Source organism: Aspergillus fijiensis, assembly GCF_003184825.1.
Source record: "Aspergillus fijiensis CBS 313.89 unplaced genomic scaffold BO72scaffold_106, whole genome shotgun sequence".
Classification (NCBI taxonomy): domain Eukaryota; kingdom Fungi; phylum Ascomycota; class Eurotiomycetes; order Eurotiales; family Aspergillaceae; genus Aspergillus; species Aspergillus fijiensis.
Genome location: NW_024469082.1, coordinates 1 through 17,091, shown reverse-complemented (window position 1 = coordinate 17,091; position 17,091 = coordinate 1). Strand labels below are relative to the sequence as shown.

The following is a 17,091-nucleotide window of genomic DNA, read 5'->3' as shown; positions in this document are numbered from 1 at the left end:
GGCGGCTGGGTAAAGTTCAGGTTTCCCAGGTTTTCCCTAGTCTCCTTCCATATTACCTACGGTACTGTTCTCACATCGTAGTGTAGAATTTTAGTACAGTACCAAGAAGCTGATGATGAGCAGGACCAACGGGCAGATCCCTAAGTGGTCCTGGGCACGGGGACGGGTCTAGAGGGGGGGTACTAAGGTAGGTAAGGTACTGTACCTACCGAGTAGTAGCGTTAATCGCCCACCAGAACCACTCATCGGTCTGCATCTGGCGCCTCAGGCCACTAACTAACACTAACTACCTTAACTACCACTCGAGTATTCATAATTCCTCAATGGTTTTAGGTGGATTACCATCACGGCCATCACTGCCATCATCCACGGCCACCCAACCCACTTTCCACAACTACTATTAACTTACCACCACCCAACTTGACTTCCGTTAGACTAAACTGCTAAGGTGTACCTTTCTTTTACCTTAGTAGTAATAAACTCGAACTACCTTAATACTACGTACAGTACGGAGTACCTGCTAAACTAAAATGATGACTGACTGACAGACTGATTGACTGATTGACTGACCTCAAAGAGTCTCCCTCTCTTTTCTACACCACCACCACCACCTCCTGCTCCTCCACGACCATTACCACCACCTTCTCTCTTTCTCTTTCTCTTTCTCTTGCTCTCTTTCTCCTCTCTCCCTCCCTCTCTCCCTCTCTCTCTCTCTTCCTGTGCACGAGATCTTCAACTTCTCTGCCCTCTCCCCTTTGTTCCTTAGCCCATATATTGGGGGTCTACTACGGCCATTTATCCGTTTTGATTTTCTTGTTTCCCTTTTCCTGCCCAGCTTTTCTCTTCTTGGTAGGGTCCCCCCCCCCCAATTTGCCTACCTACCCACCCAACCCACCTAGACTCTGTTTCCTCGTTTCGTGATCGATCGCCGCATTTTGACTCTCTTTCTCCTTCTCCCTCCCTCTCCTTCTGACCCCATTCTCTTTCTGTTTCTCTGTTTCTCTCTCGCATTTCGTTCCTTCCACCTTCCCCTCTTCATTCCATACACTTCTAGCCAACCTCGAATCTTCTCCGCCAGATCGGAGGAGCTATTATCGGGTGAGTTGAAGATCCCCTCTTACTGCTCAGTTCATCCTAGCGCCCTCTTCTGCCGACCGTTCGGCTTTTTTGCGCATTTCTGCATCCATTGCCTAACCAAAACACCGGGATTCCTCGACGAGTGAATGCTCGCTTTTCTCTCCTGACTGCGAAATGTGCTTTCGGGGCGTGCCTCTTCTTCTACCAACATTCACTGACATGTGCTACCCTTGCACCTAGGCTTCCCACTTCGACTTGTTTTCTTCCTTATCTCTATCATCTCTCGTGACTCCGGGAAGCTCCATACCTTGTCACCCCGAACGATCTTGCGAACTAAGCGGTGCAATACATTAAACATCCCTGTCCCTGATCCAACATACATCCAGTGTAATCCTGCCTAGCCCGCCCTCAACCCCCCTCCAAGCCACTTCCCGGGCGCCTGCCAACAACACCACCTCAACTCACCACTGGTGCCCGAACGCCTTGTTTTCCCTTGCTGTGTTGGTCCTGCGTGTTTCACTTGCATCCCACGACCTGATTTCTGTCGTTCGTCTTCTTTCGTTTCAATCAAATCTCCCGGAATAAACAGCGAAGCTCATATCGCTGCCGACCTCGTCCCTATCGCGACCACATTCGGACCGCCAACCGCCTCTCTCAACATCGCTCTCGACTATTCAAGCCTCTCTTGCGGTGGAACCCCACAAGCCAGCTTCTTACCGAGATAGAGATATCTGGAGTGCGATCAAGTCTTCCTCAGTCACGAAGATTCTATCGCAAAGTGTAACGCTTGGCATTCGGGCCAGCGAATGCTGACGTCAAAGGAAGGCTTGCGCGGACTGCTCCTCGATCCCCATTGAGGGGGTTGTTGACATGAATCCGGCAAACCTCCCCAACGTGGGCGGAGGTATGAATGGCGGTAACAACAATTCGATAATCTTGTCTCAGGTCGCGCAGGCTCTGCAGGCCCAGGGTCAGTATTCAGGATGGCGAGCGGAAGTACCGGTCAGAGATCGGGCAATGAAGGTCTATCAGATGTAAGTGGCCGTTGTGTCCATACACGTGCTCTTGACCGCTTCCTGTGGCTTGAGATTCGTGTAACCAGTTCGACTAGGCGTAGCTTTGTCAACCTAACAATTTCCACGCCAGGATTACATCACTCCGTCTCATAACACCCCGCATCGACACGCAAAGTGCCGCTCATGCGGCATTGGCTTTCGAACAGAAAGCCTTCAAAGACGCAAGAGAAAAGGTGTGCATTCCTGCGTTCGCAACCCCATTGCTACACCAGCCTAACACTTCTAGATCGAATACGAGAGGAACTGTAACGAGAAGCTTGTTCATATCCGCGACACTCGCGCACGACAAGCTGCTGTAATGCAGAACGGAATGATGCCCCAAGGTCCAACAGCGGGGATGACTGGTGTTGGTCAGGCAGGATTTCCTGCACAAATGAACCACCCCATGCAGGCGTCTCCGATGCCAGGGCAACAACAGATGTCAATGGGTCTTGGGGACATGGGTCAGCAAAATGGAATGCAACATCGTCCACAACCCCAACAGCCGCAACAGCAACAGCAGCCGCAACAGCAGCAACAGCAACAGCAGAACATCATGCAGCAAAGAGCTCAGCAAAGACCCGGCGTTGGATTTCCATACAACGACGAACTCCAAACTCTTTCCGCTCAAGAATATGAGCAAGTCTGTCGAGTTGCAAGCCAAATCATTTCAAAAACTCCCCAGGAAGATTTGGAGAAGATCAAGTTGAATTTGCAGAATATGTCGCCAGAGCAGCGCCAATACCTATCAAAGAAGAATATGGACCCGTTGACTTACTTCTTCCGCTCGCAGGCTCTGACCCAGCTTAGACGGTTCAAGCGAAACCGAATGGAGATGGCTCGTGCTCATGGTAATGGCGTCGACCCTAACGGGGCTGCAATGCTGGCAGAAACGATGAACCCACAGCAGCGACAAATGTTAACAAACATGATGAACCTACAACGCAACTCCGCATACCCCATGGGAAATCAACAGAACCCGGAGCCATCGTTCATCGGTAGTGTCGACAACATTCAAGGGCAACAGGCGGATGGGTTGCGGTCTCAGGAAGCGGGCCAGCTTGTGGTGCCAGCTAGTTCCTTGCCGATTAATCAGACGGCATCGAATATGTTCCAGATGGGCCCTCAGCTCAACCAAAACGCACAATCCGGTATCAGCCCTCAATTTCTTGCGCAGCATCCACAGGGCGCACAGAATGTTTCGCAAGGTAGATCTCAACAAACATCGCAACTACAAAACGAGACCCAAGCCCAACAGGCAGCACGCGTTCAGGCAGCGCAAAGAGCGCAGATCGCAATGACTCAAAATGGACAAGCCGGGTCCCAGATGCAACACCAAATGACGCAACAAAGTCCCGCAATGCCCATGCTGAACCGTCCTATGGCCCCCGGTCAAATGTCTCCCGCGCAGGTTGCTGCACAGGTTCGGCCTCCGTCTCGCGCTCCTGGCATGGGGCAGCAGCAGGCTAATGTCCAGTCCATGGGCGGACAGCCATCGATGCAACGGCCTCAAATACCACCCGGGCTGCCTCCACAACTTCAAGAGCAACTGAGCCAAATGAGCAATGAACAGTTGAATCTCTTTTTCCAGCAGCGCCGGCTGGCGAACAACCAGGCTCTGTTACGGGCAAATCAACAACAGTCCATCCAGATGCAGCAAAACTTCCCACAGCAAGGCCAAGGCCAGCAGATGTTGCCCGGCCAGATTGGCAACGGGCAGAACATGCGAGCACCTCTCAATTTGCAACAGCACATTGCGAGCATGAACGGCCAGATGCTGCCTGGACAACAGATGTCGGTTCAGCAGCGACAACAACAGCAACAGCAACAGCGCCAACATGATATGTACAAGTTGCAGCTTCTTCGCCAACATGGCGGAGGCATTGAAATGTCCCCTGACCAAGTCAAGGAAATGGACCGCTTGCATTTCCCCCCAGCGATTCTGAACAACAACCCGAACATCTCGTCGCCTGTCCCGAAACATATTAAAACATGGGGTCAACTGAAACAACTGGCGGCTTCGAACCCACAACTACTTGGAGGCGTAGACATACAAAAATTAATGGCTTTGCAGAAACTGCATCTTGCCCAGATTCTTGCCCAATCGAAAGAAGGCGGCCGTGGCGCGGAACAGAACGGTCAAGGCCCTTGGATGCCAACACAATTCCAGGGACAATCGCAACCCTTCATGAATAATCAATTCGCATCCGGTCAGCAGCAACCATCCATCAATATGCCTGCCATACGTCCGATCACTCCACAAGATATTCAGTTGGCCAGGCAGCGCCTTGGTCCACAAGTTCAGAGTCTGAGTGACGAACAGCTCCGTGATCTGCTTCACCGGAACAGACAGAAGCAGATACAAGCAGCGCAAGCTCGTGCCTTGGCTGCTCAACAGGGTCAACAGGGTCAACAGCCTCAGACAACTTCGCAGCCTCCTGTCACTGTTCCTCCCACAGTTCCTCAAGTCAAGCTAGAGTCCCAAGCTCCACAGTCTACATCGCAGCAGGGTCCGCAAAATGGGACGGCAAAGGCTCAGGCTACAGTTGCCGGAAAAGGAAACAAAGCGTCCGTCACTAAGCAGGCACCCAAGAGGAAGCTTCCAAATGAGGAGCCTACGGAAGCTCAAACCACGCCCATCCAAAAGTCGACTCAACCTGTCGCTTCACAAGGAGGACCCGTCCCCGTTCCCAACAGGCCCAACATGTTCTTCACCCGCGAACAGCTGGCGGCTATGACGCCTCAGCAACGTGCCCAGCTGGAGCTACATTTGCGGAGGCAACAAGCACAAGGCCGTGGATCCATCAGTAGGATTTCCGCTGAAGATGCATGGAACAACCTACCAGAAAGGATCCGAATGATGTACGACGAGATTGCTAAGACTGCGCCGCCTGCTGAGCCTGTTACAATCACACCGGAGCAGAAGGCAAGCATGTCTCAGCAGCTGCGTGACTCGACAGACTATTTAGGTAGGATGGATGCGCTTGTTCAATTTATAGCAAAGATACCCGGCCAGGAGCGAAATGTCCGCAGTTTACTTGCGATGGTAAGCCCTCGTCTCCTTTCAACCCGCGCCTGCATTTAGCTAATGGCTTCTCCAGCGGATACAATTGATGAGACAATTCAAAACCGGATCTGATTGGGCACTTGCTGACCAGTACACGATCACGCCCGAGTACCTCGCAGGAACCACTAACTATATCAAAAAGCTGTTCCATCATATGATCGCTCGAGTCAACCAGCAGCAAAGCCAGGCACCTGGTCAGCGACCCAGTGCCCCACAGGGTGCATCTATGCCACCGGCCAGCATCCCAAACAACATGCCCGCTCTGAACGCGACGAACTTGCACCAATTACAGCAACAGGAAGAGGCTCTTCAACGTGCTCGTCGAGCCTCCAGCCAAACCGCATCGGGACCTCCCGGCATTCCGCAGGCGCCTTTTGGCGCGCCATCGCCTCAGGGTGTTCCACACGCATATGGACCAGGTAGTATACCTCCCGAGCAGTTGAAGCTGCCCCCTCCGAAGAAGCGAAAGCAGTCTCATGCCGGTGCTACCCCCGTGCTTGGAACTTCCGTGCCCAAGGCTCAAGCAAACAAGCAAACAGGCGCAGAGGTAAAGCTGGCTGGTGCAGCTTTCAGCGGCGCTTTCAAGTGCAGTGTCCCCGAATGTCAGAACCATTATCATGGTTTCGCCACTCAGAGCGCGCTTGACAGTCACGTCGAAGAATGCCACAAGATCGAAGAGCCAATCGAAAACCCGCTGGAGTTTGCCCTGGAGAGTTTCCGCACCAACCTTGTCAAAGAGGAAGAGCAAGGAGGATTACAAAGCAGTAAGGACACCTCACAGGCCCCTGGCAAGCTTGGCCCAGCATCATCTCCAGCGAAACACGATACCAAGCTTGGAGGTACGCCAGCTCCTGGGGGTGCGACTCCCATGGGCCATGCTCCCAGTCAATTGGGACCCAAGCCTAGTTCCCCGGCCTCGAATCTGCAACTAACTCCTCGTACTTCTTCAGCCAAAGTGCCTACGTCATCTCCTCTTAAGCCGACAACCAGCAAGGACGATAAGAAAGAAGCGACCAAGCCCCTGGAACACGCACCACCGTCAATGGACGTGGTGACGGCCGACCCGTGGGCAAACAGTGCCATTTCCCTCGAAGCGATCCAGGACACATTCTTGGATCTCGGGGATGATGCGGGCCTGGGCTTTGGAGCGATGGACGAGTTTCTCAACCCCGAAATGTTTACCAATTCACAATCCGAGGACACTCCGGATTCAATCGAGACCGGTCTTATCACCCAGACCCCTAAGGACAACGAGCTACCAAAGAGTGTCGAGGTCAATGTCAAACCCGGAGAAATGGCGGATGAGAATTGGATACCGGTGGATTGGATCAACCTCCCGGGCCGGTTTGAGGACGGTCTTCTGATGAACGACTCATGGGACGACATTGATTGGGAGATGATTGATCGCAAAGACACGGGCATGAATGTTGACGACAGTGGAATTGCAATCATTGCCATGTGATCTAGTCCATGTTTTTCTGTTATCTCATGAGCGCTGTTTATGATTTTGGAGCTGGTGAATGGCGTGGTGGATTCTATGTTTCTGCTGGCATAATTGATTGCAGGCCGGATGTATATTAACCGGGGGACACAGGAGTGATTGCCTGGGTCTTCATTCTACACTTTGCTATCATTTCATTCTTAGCCATGGCGTTGCAAGGAGCTAAAGGAGGAAAAACAAGAGCCTCTTTTTTTTTGTTTTTTTTGTGGCCCTGGCAGACAGCGAAGTGTCTTTTGAGTTGGGAGTTCATGAGATTAGCAGCATTTCTAGGGCTATTACTCAATTATTGGATCCGACCTCGAGTCGGAACAGCCTTTACGAACTTCCACACTTCTGTAGACATAGATAATAGAGAAAGATCCATTGAACAAGCCAGGAATTGGATTCGTGATGTGAATGGGGACCTTGTTAGGTGTAGTAGTGTGGATACAATCGATACAATGGAACAATGGATAGATAGTTAAGCGGAGAGAGGATGATTAAGTAAGGATCCCGTGATGGCTGGCTTGTCCCCACTCACTCTCTACATTTGAGATCAGCTGCCGTTCCGATAAGCTAACTTTAGGTCGATCCACCGTCATTTACCTTCTCCTCCGCCGCCTCCTCCTCCTCCCTCATCCATCCTCCCCCGTCTTTGTTCCGTGATATTCCCCACCACTAACAACCAACAACCAACCACCTCCCCCAAACTCATCTTCTTCCATGATGGGTCATCAATAGAATAGACTTATCCCACTTTCTTCTCTCTGTTCTCTATCACAGAATTTGCGACTGGCCTCTTGCGCTCCTTGGCCGGGTCTCTCTATCGCGCTTCCTTGGATAAACATTAAACCATTCCCCCCATAAATTGGACCCGTTCTCTGCGAGCTTTATCTGTATACATCGCAAAGCTCGTTTTCATTTGTTGTTAGCTTCCAACAAACAGCAATCATGGCGAGCAAAGCCACCGTCCCCTTCCTGGTCACGATGATGCTCGTGACTGGGGTTTGCAATACAATCCTCAACAAGTATCAGGTTTGACGCTTCTCTGATTATCTTGCCTTTTTCGAAACATGACTGACAATGGCTGCTGATAGGATATGCAATGTGTTCGCAATTGTGACTCTCCGGACCCCAAGTATCGTCACACCTTCGAGCAACCGGTGATCCAGACGTATGCTATCTCTCCCCTCGCTCTCTCTTTCTATACCAATTAGTTATACAATGCTTATATCATCTCAATAATGATAGCATTCAAATGTTCATCGGCGAGATGGGCAGCTGGCTTGTCGTGTTATTTTCATATCTCTACCAGCGCTACATCGCTCCTCGCTTGTCCAGCAACTCCTCCCCTCTGCTGGCAGGTGGCTATCATCCCGTCCACAATGATGATGGGCTTGACGAAGAAGAGGAAGACTATACGATTCGGGGCCCCGAATATCTTCGTGATTCCACCAAGCCCGATGAATCACCTGATGGGCGCATTCGTCTCCAAGGATGGAGGATCTTCCTCCTTGCAGCACCGGCATGCTGTGACATTGCGGGTACTACTTTGATGAACGTCGGGCTGCTGTTCGTCGCCGCTAGTATTTACCAAATGACCCGGGGGGCCCTCGTCCTCTTTGTTGGTCTCTTTAGTGTGATCTTTCTCCACCGCAAACTTCACATCTACCACTGGGCTGCACTGTTTGTGGTCGTTCTTGGCGTTGCGCTGGTTGGCCTTGCAGGCGCCATGTTCAGTCAGGGCCATGAATCTGCCCCGGAGAATGCAGCAGCGGCCGTCACACATGCTCTCCGAGAAGTGCAGACCACTGCACGAACTCCAGAAGCCGTGCAAACACTGATCGGTGTTCTTCTCATTGCCGCAGCGCAGATCTTCACCGCTTCGCAGTTTGTGCTCGAGGAATGGATCCTGGAACATTACGCCATGGATCCTCTTCAGGTCGTTGGCTGGGAGGGTATCTTCGGGTTCAGTGTGACTGTCATCGGCTCGATCATCATGTATCTGGCTGTCGGACGGACCGAGGCAGGTCGCTATGGCTACTTTGACGCAAAGGAAGGCTGGCGTCAAATTCTCCACAACCGGCCAATCGCCATCTCCAGCTTTCTGATCATGATCAGCATTGGGTAAGTTATCATGACTAAACAGTTTCGATCTTGTTGGTACTAAGTTTTTCTGCTCCAGCGGCTTCAATTTCTTTGGGCTTTCTGTTACTCACACCGTTTCGGCTACATCGCGTAGTACTATCGACACGTGCCGCACCCTTTTCATTTGGCTTGTCTCTCTAGCCCTGGGCTGGGAAACTTTCAAATGGCTCCAAGTGGCCGGCTTTGCTCTGCTCGTCTACGGAACCTTCCTTTTCAACGATATTATCCAGCCCCCACTCAAGGCTTGTCTTCCTCGTGATCGCCGCGAAAGAGTTATTCTTCTTCCCGAGGAGCCCATCGAGCATATCTAGAAGTGGGGACAGTGCACAAAACGCATAGTTGGATTCTGACCGTTTTGTCTCACAACATGATATCTCAACTTGGCTCCCTTGGGCTGGCTAAGACGGTGTTGATCGCCTTGTCTAGCTACACTCTGTTACTGTCGGGATTTTAGAGGTTATCGACTTTTTACACGTTCCATTCGGGGATCGGCCAGGAAACCCCGTCTTATTGCATCATTTGTGGAACGGCGGGTCTCCGATTGGCCGAGTGAGTGTCTTTCCGTCGCGTTTCACCATTCCAGCTTTTGTCAGTCTTTGTTTTCCAGGCGTTATCATGGTCACGGAACTGAGTTTTTGTTTGTTGTTCGACTATTTGGCAAGATTTTGGTATAGAAGATGGCGCCGTCGATGCAGCAGAATGGAAATAAGATATCGATCATGGTTGTTCAGTCTCTTCCATTGGTTCTTTGTATTGCATTCTAGCTGTTATGGTGGAAATATATGCCAATGCCGCAAATGTGGCCTGGGCCCATATTTAACCCGATCGGGCGAATATTTATCTTTGAGAGCCGTCTCTATAGCATTTATGATCCATAACCCCCTCCTCTATCACGCTGTACTGGACAAAGATCCCTTATCCACGAATACCGTTCTTTAGATCCAGTCTTCTGTTCTATATTCTCCCTCGGAACTCGGACTCATAAGATGGGCATGAGCAGGCAAAATCTGAAAGTCGGCGTGTTGTATAAAAGCAGCAGAATCGATGCTGTACAAGCAGTAGATTGCATTGGAAAAGAAAAAAAGAAATGTGAGGACGTGCTGAGAAGGAGGGGTCCATTCATGCAGTGATGACAACTATCAGGACATATATAAGGGATGATGATAACACACAGAAGAAGAGAAATATGCTTCAAGAATTGATGGTATATGTGGTTGGTTGCAGGGGTGTGGGGGCGATGGTAATAGCGCCAACCCTAGCTTTGTAGATGGTATGTATATATACGGGGCGAGTAAGATTGTCTATCTGAGTGTTTGTTGGTTCGTGAAGGATGGCATGAGTTCAGACGAGAACGTAGAGTGCGCACATCTGGATGGGAGGTTAAGTGTCAGTCGAGGGTCTGGGGACACCAACATTAAGTGGTAGTACTCACCATGGATAGCCCGAGAATCATCGATAGCCAGAAGAAGGCGTTCTGATGGAGGGAGAGATTAGTTTTAGTTCCATGCTTTCTATATTCGGGAGTGGTTTGAAGTATCATGGATGCACGTACGTTGAGAATGGTCTTCCCCTTTATGTACTTGGACTGCTGGACCGCAACGATGGGCAGCTGGAGCATCATGGCGAGGAAGCCGTAGCCACGAAGCTTTTTAGTAATACAGCTCATGACCAGTTCGTGAGCGATGGCGCTGACGAGGAAGGTGATGAACATGGCGACTGGTTTGGAGAAGTGGGAGAGAGAGGGGAAGTAGACATGGCGCCGGAGAAAGTGGTGTACGGGGATGTTCCATTCCCTGGAGAATTCCAACCTGAATAAGGTAGAAACGTTTTCGTCAGCTCATGTCAACCCACATCATTAGTAGCCTCCATAAAAGCCACCAAAGGTGTCCGTGTGCAGCAGACGTACCAATCACATGAGTTCCACCAATCCGAGTAGAAATGACGGTCGGCAAAACAAGTCAGCTCTGCGAAAGCGCCCAGCACATATTCGAAGATGACGAGAAAGACAAGCAGGAAGGTGATCAGGAAAGGAAAGAGAAGCATGCTGATGGTCTCCGCCATGATCAGGGCCTTTTCAGTCATGCTTGACACGGTGTGGAGCTGGATGTTGGCCTCGCTCAAGACAGGTACAATGAACTCCTCGCTGGTCAACGTCAGAAGGAAGATGCATCCAAAGATCGCGAGGGTTTTCAGGCCGATCTCGATCCAATCCCGGTCACTGTTCCGAGGGTATTCCAACTCGTAGCACAAAGTGGGACAGAAGATGAAATCCACATAGTTGGTGACCGTCAGGTTCTGAGGATATGTCACATTGCCCATCGGCGAGGTCAGCTCCGTGGCTAGGTCCTCGCGCAACTCGGCTATCGATTCGGATCGTGCGTGTTGACTATGGCGCCGGGTGGCAGCGTGCCGACGAGGGAAGGCATCCGGATACGGCACCGGAGCTTCCAAGGACACAGAGCCGGGCTTATCAAGCGAGGACAAACGACGCTCAGTCTCGCTGAGATGACCATTGTAAAAGGCATATGAGTGTACTTTCATCAGGATAGTCAACGTATGGAGGGTGAAGAATACTTGCGCTGTCCAGGTCCAGCGCATCATAAAGGGCCAACTGCACCTCATGGTTAGCTCAAGGAATCACGACCCCAGGAATAGTATAGCTGTCACAACCTACTTGATCCATAGGCAGGCCCAGGCCGCTTCGAAAATACTTTGCATGGCCATGCCCCCTCCTTTCCAGCGCCAAACACCACCACGAGCCCTGATTGTGCGATGGAGGGGTAGCACCGCAGCGCTACTCACGACCATAGCCAGGTCGCTGACGCCCATGGACCACACGTTTGCCGACAACAGATTCCAAACTCTCACTCTGAAAGGGGACCCAGTATCCTTGATATTGCGAAGCGCTGTGGTAACCACCATGATAAACAATGCGATCCAAAACAGGGTATAGAAACCGCGAAAATTGCGGTAGTCGCTTCTCGGGTCGAAATGGGACACTCGGGGCACATAGTCAATGGTATAGAAGATTCGTGTGCGTGCTCGAGCTTGTTTCCTGGCGGTGGAAATCGAATGGAGGGAAGGCGGGGCATCTTCAGGGACAGGTGTCGAATGGCCGCTAAAAAGTAAAGATTGTCAGTCTTCGAATTTGTTGGCGACTGTTGGGGTTGGTCGCTAGCTGCCTACCTTGACTCTAAGCTTTCCAAAGGAGGAACAGACGTAGGATCCGTCGTCGACTTCTTCATGGCAATGACACGCGGCCGTAATAGCGGGGAGCCATTCACTTGTTGAATGGCAGAAGACATGTTGGCCTAATCGGATAAGGGGATGGAGGAAAGGGGAAACAAGACAGTGTCACATCGAACCAAGTGAAGAATGAATGGAAAAAGGGGAGTAATGCAATTGATATATGAGACAATGCTGTACGTAGGTTGATCTGTTCTTTTTGCCACGCATGCAACGGGGCATGCGACAAGTAGAGAAATCCAGAAGGGGGAGGGGGGAGGGGATGTGATGCGGTCTCTTATGTGGATCCTATACTTCGAGCACAGTCAGACAGAGAGAGACACACACACACCTTAAATCTGGTTCGTGCAGGGACCAACCGACCAAAACGAATACGAAAGGTATTCCAGGGGTTAAGTATAGAAAGGTCGGACATTGAGGCGCGGATCCGGAGTATGTTTTAAAGCCTTAAAAGCCTTCAGGAGGCGGAAGAGCGATCATCAGCATGCACCTCCTGCAGTAGAGTGTACTGTAGATGACTAGCGCAGCATCTTGGAAAGTTGCTTAATGTCATACCTGAAGCGGCTGCAGGGGGAAAGACTCGGGGAAATCGGTACTGTTGCGAGAGTGTTCAAGGTTGGATTGCAAGGACGTCATCGGAAGCGCGGTTGGGCCGAGTCTCCGCATCTTCCGTGCAGTTCGGGGTTGTTTTGTGCCTGTCCGAGTGACCGAGTGAACGAGTGAAGTTATGATCGATGATGTAAGAATCTGCCTGTACAATACTCCGTACCAAGTACGTAATACGAGTACGCAGTGAGGCAGAAGGCAGAAATATCATGGCCTGATAAGTAAGGCTCCAATGGTCTGTAGCACGTGATAGCAGGCGGGAAGGAGGCACGCTAGACCCAACATAGACGGGGAGTGCCAAGGCGGCCAAGTCGCAGGAGCGGGCGAGGCTCAACCGCTCAACCCAGCTGGAAACTGTCTTGAACCAACCTGGTCTGCTGGCCCGATCTTTATCAGTTATTGTTGCTGCAATCTCCAGTTTCACTGTCTCCCCCCCACCAGGATCATTTCCATTTTCCTCTCTCCTCACCTCTCTTGAGATTGCGCAGACTGGCTTCTTCGCTCTTTCTCTCACCCTCTCCGGTTCTCTTCTGTCCGGGCGACCTCCCCCCGCCTTTCTATTGCATTTCCCCGTAAGGGGTCCTTGTGCCCGCCATGGCATCCCGTATGTGAAGGAAACCCCCCCCCCCCCTCCATCGACAACCCTACCTTATTGTCTGGCCCACGCTTTGACTCATCATTCACTAACAACCTATTCCTTGTCGCCCTGATATCATAGTTAAGCAATTCATTCGAAATGTCCGGTCGGCCAAGACAATCGCCGACGAACGAGCAGTGATCCAAAAGGAGAGTGCGGCCATCCGTGCGTCCTTCAGAGAAGAGAGCCACGATTCAAACGTTCGGTCAGCAATGCAATCTTTCACTCCCATCTTTGCCGCTAAGCAGGGTTCTTATACTTGTGGACAGGAGAAATAATGTGGCCAAGCTTCTGTATCTGTTTACCTTGGGTGAACGGACACACTTCGGCCAGATCGAGTGCTTGAAGCTGCTGGCTTCCCACCGCTTCGCAGACAAGCGGCTGGGATACCTGGGCACTATGCTATTGCTAGACGAGAACCAAGAAGTATTGACGCTGGTAACGAACTCTTTGAAGAAGTGAGTGACTATTCCAGTACCACCAGTGACCCCCTGCTGACGTCGTCTGGTAGTGACCTTAATCACTCCAACCAATATATCGTGGGCCTGGCACTTTGTGCCCTGGGAAACATCGCATCTGTCGAAATGTCTCGAGACCTGTTCCCCGAAGTCGAAGCCCTGATGTCCACCGCGAACCCTTATATTCGGCGAAAGGCAGCGCTGTGCGCCATGCGCGTTTGCCGCAAGGTTCCTGACCTACAGGAACATTTCCTAGAAAAAGCCAAGAATTTGCTGTCGGATCGGAACCACGGTGTTCTGCTATGTGGTTTGACCTTGGCAATTGATATGTGTGAGGCCGAGGAGGCCGAGGAGGGCCAAGAAGGAGTCATTGAGATGTTCAGGCCTCTCGCGGGTGGACTTGTGCGTGCCCTGAAAGGACTGACAAGTTCAGGATATGCTCCGGAACATGACGTCTCGGGTATCACGGATCCTTTCCTCCAGGTCAAGATTCTACGCTTGCTTAGGGTACTGGGGAGAGGCGATGCGGCAACGAGCGAGTCAATCAACGACATTCTGGCGCAGGTGGCTACCAACACCGATTCGACCAAAAATGTCGGTAATGCCATTCTCTACGAGGCTGTCCTCACTATTCTTGATATCGAGGCAGACTCAGGTCTCAGGGTCCTGGGTGTCAACATTCTCGGAAAATTCCTTACAAACAAGGATAACAACATCCGTTATGTCGCTCTCAACACGCTAAATAAGGTCGTCGCCATCGAGCCCAATGCCGTGCAGCGACACCGCAACACCATCTTGGAATGCCTCCGCGACCCAGATATCAGTATTCGGAGACGAGCTCTGGACTTGAGTTTTATGCTCATTAACGAGAGCAACGTCCGTGTGCTTGTTCGGGAATTGCTTGCGTTCCTGGAAGTCGCCGACAACGAATTCAAGCCTGCGATGACGACGCAAATTGGCATTGCTGCCGACCGCTATGCTCCCAACAAGCGCTGGCACGTTGACACCATCCTTCGTGTGCTCAAACTTGCTGGTGCATATGTGAAGGAGCAGATTTTGTCCTCCTTTGTCCGCCTCATCGCTACCACTCCTGACTTGCAGACCTATTCGGTGCAGAAACTCTATCTAGCCCTGAAGGAGGACATCTCACAGGAGGGTCTCACCCTTGCCGCCACCTGGGTCATCGGTGAATACGGCGACAATCTACTGCGTGGTGGCCAATATGAGGAAGAGGAACTGGTTAAGGAGGTCAAGGAGAGTGACATTGTCGATCTCTTCAACAACATTCTGAACAGCACATATGCTACTCAGACCGTAATCGAATACATCACCACGGCTTCGATGAAGCTAACCGTGCGCATGTCCGATCCCGCTGAGATTGAGCGTCTCCGTCGCTTCCTTAGCAGCCGGACCGCTGACCTGAGTGTCGAGATTCAACAGCGGGCTGTCGAGTACACTAATCTGTTTGGGTATGATCAGGTCCGCCGTGGTGTTCTGGAACGTATGCCTCCCCCGGAGATCCGGGAAGAGCAAAGAGTCTTCGGTGCTCCGACCAAGAAACGCCAGAGCAAACTGTTGAAGGATAAGTCTAAGAAGCCGGTCAAGCAGGCGGAGCAGGATATGCTGCTCGATCTCATGGGTGGCGATGCTCCAGCAACTAGCCCAACCACCAACGGCTCTCAGAACACAGCCGACCTTCTGGCAGATATCCTCGGTGGCGATTCAGGCCTGTCATCACCATCTCCTCAACCTGCGCAAAAGCCGGCTGGATCCGTCAACACTAGCGCGATCATGGGTCTCTTCGACTCCAATGGCACTACGCCTTCTCCCAACGTATCGCAGTCCGCATCCTCCGGTCTGGATCTTCTAGGAGGCGTTGGAGCTGCTGCGTCGCCAGCTCCAAGCCCTGCACCTTTGGCTCCGGTACACACAGCATACAACAAGAATGACTTGACACTCACGCTTCAAGTTCAACGTGCCAGCAACGGCAACGCGCAAATCCAGGCGCGGTTCCGTAACGTCGGAAACTTTGGCCAATTCTCCAATGTAGGATTGCAAGCTGCTGTTCCCAAGAGTCAGCGTCTGCAGCTGAATGCGATCAGCAAGGCAGATTTGGAGGCTGGTGACGAGGGGATTCAGATGCTCAAAGTAGCAGGCCTGGCCGGGGTAAGTCCTTCCACTATCCTGCAATATTCCTTGCACGTATATTAATGTTTGCCACAGGCCCTCCCACCTAAACTTCGCCTACGTCTGCGGATCACATATGCCAAGGATGGTTCAGACCCTGTGACGGATCAGGTTGACTGGACCGAGCCATGAGGCCGACGGACGACTTGACTGATATCATATCCCACTCATTGCCCGCCTGGACGCAGGCCGCGTGACCTAATCTATCTACCTTCCGCCCATTCATCTGACATCCCACTTTATCATCCCTCGCCCTCGATCATCCATTCTAGCCTAGACGATACTGCCACAATTCATACTCCATGTTCCACCTGAGCGAATTTCGTTCCTCAGCCTCAAAATGTAGCACAGTCGCCCTCTTCTATCACACTCAGCCGCCCAAAGCCAGCAGCGACCGACGTCAGACACGGAATGAGAAAGCTGTGTGATCTAACCAAAACAACAAGCCAATATGTCCTCCCTCAACCCCTTCTTTTCTAAGAACCACACACACATCATCATCCTTCCAAGTCTGTTACATTCCATGCATGCACATCTGCAGAATCTACATACCCGCTTAGTTTCGAATCTGATATTCTGGTTTTATCCGGCTCCCCGGTATCTCCGTGTGGTCATGGCTGTGTGCTGTCACAAAGTGTAGTTCCTTTTTTTTCTCCATGTTGACTATCCCCAAGCTTTCTTTTTTTGCACTCTCCTTCGTCTTCTGTCCTATTTCAAATTCCATGTAAATGCTTGATGGACTGTGTACATGGGCGATGCGCATCTCCATTATTACGAGCAGGCTTTTTTTGACCAACTGGAAATGCAAAACAACAAGGTTGAATCATGGCCCTTCCAGTCGCTAGACTATAATAGTTTGGCGATACTGCTTCAAAACCCCCACTCAGTAATGAACAGAGGGCTGCTTCCCTGTTCCAAAGACAGACAGAGGGGTTCGAACCATTACTGTGTGTGGGGTTCCATAGGTGGATATGTGTGGGGTTGTGTTGGGTTTTTAAACTCGGTACTTGAGCCTGAGTGGTGGTGGTGGCCCAACTCACTATGATATGTATGTAGTAGACAGGCTGAACTCTAAGTGATTTACTACCTGGTGAGTGGGCTGGGCTTCGCTGGCTAGCTTGCCGGGGGGG

General features: G+C 51.4%; 4 protein-coding genes across 4 annotated transcripts; 3 read left to right on the top strand and 1 right to left on the bottom strand.

Annotated features, from left to right (window-relative positions):
• Positions 1 to 1,479: 1,479 nt before the first annotated feature.
• Positions 1,480 to 6,754, top strand: BO72DRAFT_18525 (uncharacterized protein). The gene is made up of 4 exons (XM_040939494.1): positions 1,480 to 2,111; positions 2,224 to 2,326; positions 2,380 to 5,178; positions 5,234 to 6,754. Exons 1-4 carry the CDS (start codon positions 1,948 to 1,950, stop codon positions 6,659 to 6,661), a joined length of 4,494 nt encoding a protein of 1,497 aa, XP_040795316.1. The 5' UTR covers positions 1,480 to 1,947; the 3' UTR covers positions 6,662 to 6,754.
• Positions 6,755 to 7,681: 927 nt separating this feature from the next.
• Positions 7,682 to 9,290, top strand: BO72DRAFT_18394 (putative nucleotide-sugar transporter). Its single transcript, XM_040939483.1, has 2 exons — positions 7,682 to 8,806; positions 8,865 to 9,290. The coding sequence occupies exons 1-2, from the start codon at positions 7,938 to 7,940 to the stop codon at positions 9,136 to 9,138; spliced, it is 1,143 nt and encodes a 380-aa protein (XP_040795315.1). The 5' UTR covers positions 7,682 to 7,937; the 3' UTR covers positions 9,139 to 9,290.
• Positions 9,291 to 10,168: 878 nt separating this feature from the next.
• On the bottom strand, positions 10,169 to 12,132 carry BO72DRAFT_463918 (putative sterol o-acyltransferase (APE2); the record flags this gene model as incomplete). Its single annotated transcript, XM_040946616.1, has 6 exons — positions 10,169 to 10,195; positions 10,260 to 10,301; positions 10,380 to 10,635; positions 10,734 to 11,438; positions 11,502 to 11,945; positions 12,014 to 12,132. The coding sequence occupies 6 exons, from the start codon at positions 12,130 to 12,132 to the stop codon at positions 10,169 to 10,171; spliced, it is 1,593 nt and encodes a 530-aa protein (XP_040795314.1).
• Positions 12,133 to 13,273: 1,141 nt separating this feature from the next.
• Positions 13,274 to 16,300, top strand: BO72DRAFT_503714 (AP-1 complex subunit gamma; the record flags this gene model as incomplete). Its single annotated transcript, XM_040949128.1, has 5 exons — positions 13,274 to 13,283; positions 13,398 to 13,521; positions 13,586 to 13,774; positions 13,828 to 15,940; positions 15,998 to 16,300. 5 exons carry the CDS (start codon positions 13,274 to 13,276, stop codon positions 16,091 to 16,093), a joined length of 2,532 nt encoding a protein of 843 aa, XP_040795313.1. The 3' UTR covers positions 16,094 to 16,300.
• Positions 16,301 to 17,091: the final 791 nt, after the last annotated feature.